Source organism: Nerophis lumbriciformis, linkage group LG29 (assembly GCF_033978685.3).
Source record: "Nerophis lumbriciformis linkage group LG29, RoL_Nlum_v2.1, whole genome shotgun sequence".
NCBI classification, from domain to species: domain Eukaryota; kingdom Metazoa; phylum Chordata; class Actinopteri; order Syngnathiformes; family Syngnathidae; genus Nerophis; species Nerophis lumbriciformis.
Genome location: NC_084576.2, coordinates 20,072,501 through 20,077,918, shown reverse-complemented (window position 1 = coordinate 20,077,918; position 5,418 = coordinate 20,072,501). Strand labels below are relative to the sequence as shown.

At 38.1% G+C, this 5,418-nt stretch overlaps 1 protein-coding gene across 2 annotated transcripts in view; it reads left to right on the top strand.

The window, feature by feature from the left end:
• LOC133572115 (patatin-like phospholipase domain-containing protein 2) overlaps positions 1–5,418 on the top strand; it is a 20,884-nt gene continuing 15,466 nt past the window's right edge. For both annotated transcript variants that reach the window (XM_061924830.1, XM_061924831.1), the window contains exons 1-3: positions 1–221; positions 3,224–3,456; positions 3,565–3,630. In XM_061924830.1, the coding sequence (XP_061780814.1) occupies positions 44–221; positions 3,224–3,456; positions 3,565–3,630 (477 nt within the window). In that variant the 5' untranslated portion in view covers positions 1–43. The remainder of the gene's footprint in view (positions 222–3,223; positions 3,457–3,564; positions 3,631–5,418) is intronic.

The window sequence follows — 5,418 nt, the reverse complement described above, 5'->3', positions numbered from 1 at the left end:
AAAACGTGCAGAGAAGATCTGTGGATGGCGCGCCACAGCAGACATGGACGAGGAGTGGAACATCTCAATGGCCGGCTGTGGCTTCAGGAGCGTCTACTACTTGGGAGCGCTGACTTGCATCTTGGAGCGAGCGCCCCGCTTGGTCCACGGAGCTTCCAGAATCTGCGGCGCGTCGTCCGGATGCCTCGTGGCCGCCGCGTTGACCGTCGGCCTTCCCGTCGGTGAGTGGTGACCTTTAACCTCGCTCTAAAAACAACAAGCAAGACATCCTTTTTGACAACACAAACAACAACATCGGGAAGGAAATATGTGGGAATGAAACGCTGCACAGAAAATGGTGAATTATGGGGAAAGTGGAAATTTTTCATTTAAATGTGGAAAACTCTAGCTGAATCAGTAAACTTGTTAGCTAAAGCAGAAAATGTGTTAGCTAAATCAGAAAACTTGTTCACTAAATCAGAAAACTTGTTAGCTAAAGCAGAAAATTTGTTAGCTAAAGCAGAAAATGTGTTAGCTAAATCGGAAAACTTGTTCACTAAATCAGAAAACTTGTTAGCTAAAGCAGAAAACTTGTTAGCTATATCAGAAAACTTGTTCGCTAAATCAGAAAATGCGTTAGCCTTAATTCGAAAAATTGTTCGCTAAAGCAGAAAACGTGTTGGCTAAATCAGAAAACTTGTTAGCTCAATCAGAAAACGTGTTAGCTAAAACAGAAAATGTGTCAGCTAAATCACAAAACCTGTTAGCTAATCAAAAAACGTGTTAGCTAAATCAGAAAACGTGGCAGCTAAATCAGAAAACTTGCTAGCTAAATCAAAAAACTTGTTAGCTCAATCAGAAAACTTGTTAGCTAAAACAAAAAAACCTGTTAGCTAAATCAGAAAATGTGTTAGCTAAATCAGAAAACCTGTTAGCTAATCGAAAAACTTGTTAGCTAAATCAGAAAACGTGTTAGCTAAATCAGACAACTTGTTAACTAAGGCAGAAAACTTGTTGGCTCAATCAAAACGTGTCAGCTAAATCAGAAAACTTGTTAGTTAAATCAAAAAATGTGTTAGCTAAATCAGAAAATGCATTAGACTTAAAAAAAACTTGTTATCCTTAATCAAAAAATGTGTTAGCTAAATCAGAAAATTTGTGTTAGCTAAATCAGAAAACCTGTTAGCTAATCAAAAAACTTGTTAGCTAAATCAGAAAACGTGTTAGCTAAATCAGAAAACTTGTTAGCTAAATCAAAAAACGTGTTAGCTAAATCCGAAAATGCGTTAGACTTAAAAAAAACTTGTTATCATTAATCAAAAAACGTGTTAGCTAAATCAGAAAACGTGTTAGCTAAAACAAAAAACGTGTTAGCTAAATCAGAAAATGTGTTAGCTGAATCAGAAAACCTGATAGCTAATCACAAAAAACTTGTTAGCTAAATCAGAAAACGTGTTAGCTAAATCAAAAAACGTGTTAGCTAAATCAGAAAATACGTTAGACTTAAAAAAAACTTGTTATCCTTATTCAAAAAACGTGTTAGCTAAATCAGAAAATGTGTTAGCTAAATCAGAAAACCTGTTAGCTAATCAAAAAACGTGCTAGCTAAATCAGAAAACGTGTTAGCTAAATCAGAAAACTTGCTAGCTAAATCAAAAAACGTGTTAGCTAAATCAGAAAATGCGTTAGACTTAAAAAAAACTCGTTATCCTTAGTCAAAAAACGTGTTAGCTAAAACAAAAAACGTGTTAGCTAAATCAGAAAATGTGTTAGTTAAATCAGAAAACCTGATAGATAATCACATAAAACTTGTTAGCTAAATCAGAAAACGTGTTAGCTATATCATAAAACTTGTTAGCTAAGGCAGAAAACTTGTTGGCTAAATCAGAAAATTGTTAGCTAAATCAAAAAACTGGTTGGCTCAATCAAAACTTGTCAGCTAAATCAGAAAACTTGGTAGCTAAATCAAAAAACGTGTTAGCTAAATCAGAAAATGCGTTAGCCTTAATTAGAATACTTGTTATCCTTAATCAAAAAACGTGTTAGCCCTAATCAGAAAACTTGTTAGCTGATTCAGAAAACTTGTTAGCTAAATCAGAAAACTTGTTAGCTAAAACAAAAAACGTGTTAGCTAAATCAGAAAACTTGTTAGCTAAATCAGAAAACCTTTTAGCTAAATCAGAAAACGTGTTAGCTAAATCAGAAAACTTGGTAGCTAAATCAAAAAACGTGTTAGCTAAATCAGAAAATGCGTTAGCCTTAATTAGAATACTTGTTATCCTTAATCAAAAAACGTGTTAGCTAAATCAGAAAACTTGTTAGCTAAATCAGAAAACCTTTTAGCTAAATCAGAAAACGTGTTAGCTGAATCAGAACAATTCTTAGCTAAATCAGAAAACGTGTTAGCTAAATCAGAAACTCGTTTGCTAAATCAGAATACTTGTTAGCTAAATCAGAATACTTGTTAGCTAAATCACAAAATTTGTTAGCAAAATCAGAAAACTCGTTAGCTAAATCAGAAAACATGTTAGCTAATTCAGGAGTGTCCATAGTGTCCATCCTAGTGTCTAATAAAGCGGCCCCGGGGCCATTTGCCGCCCGCTGACATTTTTTTGAGCTGCCTGCCACACATTCTAAAAAATACTATCTCGAAAAAAGTAGTAGAATTAATTACGTATGTAAGTAAAACATGCACGTGTATTAGCTTTGGGTGTGGTTAGCTAGCAATAGCAATTTGATTGGCTAGCGTTAGCTGTCAATAATTGTTTATTCTATCATAACAACTCGACTTGTATTTTATTGACAATATATTATATTAAAGTATTTTTTATATATTATTATATTTTGGGGCTGCAAATATTTTTTGGGTTACAAATCGTTTGTTTTGGTTACGACTCAATTTCAATCTTGTGGGCGGGGCCTCCTCTAAACATTATGTTAGCAGTATTTTTATTGGTCAGTCTCAGATGATGGCGCGACCATATATGGGCGTGAGTGCCCTCAAAACATTTGTAGGGAAAATACCAAAGAGGGTGGCCGATACTGACCAATAAAAAGGCTTCTAACATATTGTTCGGGAGAGGCCCCGCCCACAAGGTTGAAGGAGTTGGGTCAGCACTTCACTGTTCAAATGAGCACACTCAGGAGGACCTAAGTACACTAAGTAGTATACAAAGGTACTTATTGAAGTATACTCATGGAAGTCATCAGTTTGAAAATGGTGTCCATCATTGTTGGTCCTCAGAACATCTGTGTGTGGATGTGTTGAGCGCGGCCAAGGAGGCCAGGAGACATCACCTGAGCGTCTTCCACCCCAACTTCAGTCTCCTGAGGACGGTGAGGGACTCTCTGCAGGAGAAGCTTCCACAAGACGCCCACCTGAGAGCCTCCGGGAGACTTTGTGTGTCCCTCACCAGGATGTCCAACTGGAAGAACGTCCTGGTGTCTCAGTTTGACAGCAGGGAAGAACTCATCCAGGTCCACTTTGTCCTTCTTGCACCTTTTGGTCACACCTGCACACACCATGACGGTCTTTGTCCTTCTTTGTGTCCAACAATGTCTTTGTCCTTGTGTCTATCCCTGCAGGTGTTGATATGTAGCTGCTTTTTCCCCTTCTACTGTGGCTTCATGCCACCTTCATACCGTGGAGAGGTGAGCTTCCAGAGATTTGGACATCCTGCAAGTAGATAGTGAAAATAGATACTGTGTATACTGCAGATATCGTGTGTATATATATATGTATATCAGTGACGTGCGGTGAGGTTCATGACTGGTGAGGCACTGACTTCATCACAGTCAGATTTACAAACATATGAACCCTAAAGAGTATCTTATTCATCATTTGATTGGCAGCAGTTAACGGGTTATGTTTAAAAGCTCATACCAGCATTCTTCCCTGCTTGGCACTCAGCATCAAGGGTTGGAATTGGGGGTTAAATCACCAACCATTATTCCCGGGCGCGGCGCCGCTGCTGCCCACTGCTCCCCTCACATCCCAGGGGGTGATCAAGGGGATGGGTCAAATGCAGAGGACACATTTCACCACACCTAGTGTGTGTGACAATCATTGGTACTTTAACTCATTGGCGTTGTTAGGCCTATTTTAGGGCGGCTCAAGCCCCCCTAAAATATTCTTAAGCCCCCCTAAATAATTTGGTGTTTTTTTGTTTTTTTTTTTACAAATAAATGCCGACATATTCATTATAAAGTGGCCCAAATATGAGTTTAAATAAATAATCATATAACCTGTTATTATTCACTCAGTTTCCCCTCACTTCGTAGCGTAAGGTAGAGAGCCCCTTTCGTGCGTCGGTATCCAATCCATTCCACTTGTTCATATAGAAAATGCCCACATCACTCAAATTCCAGCCTCCATTTTCTCTCCGACCTTGCTTGCGGTCCTGCAGGTGTACGAAGCACATTATCTTCCTTTACAATGAGTTAAGCTGCACAAAACCTTGTGTGTGCAATTGTAAATAATTTATTTTTTAAGTTTTGTGTTTCTTGTTGAATCTATATAAAGTAATATACATTAGCCTATTGTTAAAATAATGAAAAAAACATCATTAAATATATTTGTTTTATTGTATTGTTACATTAATAGCTGTTTTATTATTATAGGATGGCTTGTTAAACATTTAATAGGATTTTCAGAGGGAGGAAAAACCAAGACATTTAATATAAAATGTAAAATGAATAAATACATAAAAAGAAAAAGAAAATATATGGTTAAAAGCCATCGTCCCGGGGAGCATTTCATTTCGTCCCGTGCATTTTTTTAAAATAATAATAATAACAATGAATAATTTCTAAGTCTTTGTTAGCCGTTTGGGAAGTTTTGTGCTTGTGCGTAACATTCGCTCGCATCCTGTGCATCTCCTGGGGGAAAAGCCCCCCCTGTCCTTAAAAGCTAGTGACGCCCCTGCTTTAACTTAACTTTAACTTTACACATACAAACTGTAGCACACAAAAAAGCACATTTAATAAAAAAAACGTTATTATGGTCTTACCTTTACTTATAAGTGCGGGAACAGTGGTGTTCGTGTTGGAGGAGTTGTGAATGAATGAAATATGAAATCCGTGCTGCAGTCTGCAGGTGTACCTAATGTAGTGTCCTTGCAGTCGTTCACGGCTCCTCCGGCGCGAGCAATGTTGTTTTTGCACTTTTTGGCTTCTTGTTAAGTGACTTTTTTTGGGTGAATTCGGTCTTGCACGTGGAGGGTTTGGGTGTGGGCTTTGGTTGGTGTGGCGCTCTCTTGGGGGGTGCAGTCTGCGGCAAAGGTGCCTTAACCAGCACCAGGAGGCGGGGTTACGCGAGCCTCAGCCAGTGCGTCTTCGCAGCAGTTTTATGATCGCTCAGCACAAGAAATACTTTACACACATACAGTTGTTGACAAAATACACTGTACATTATATACCTCAGCTAACTAAACTATGGAA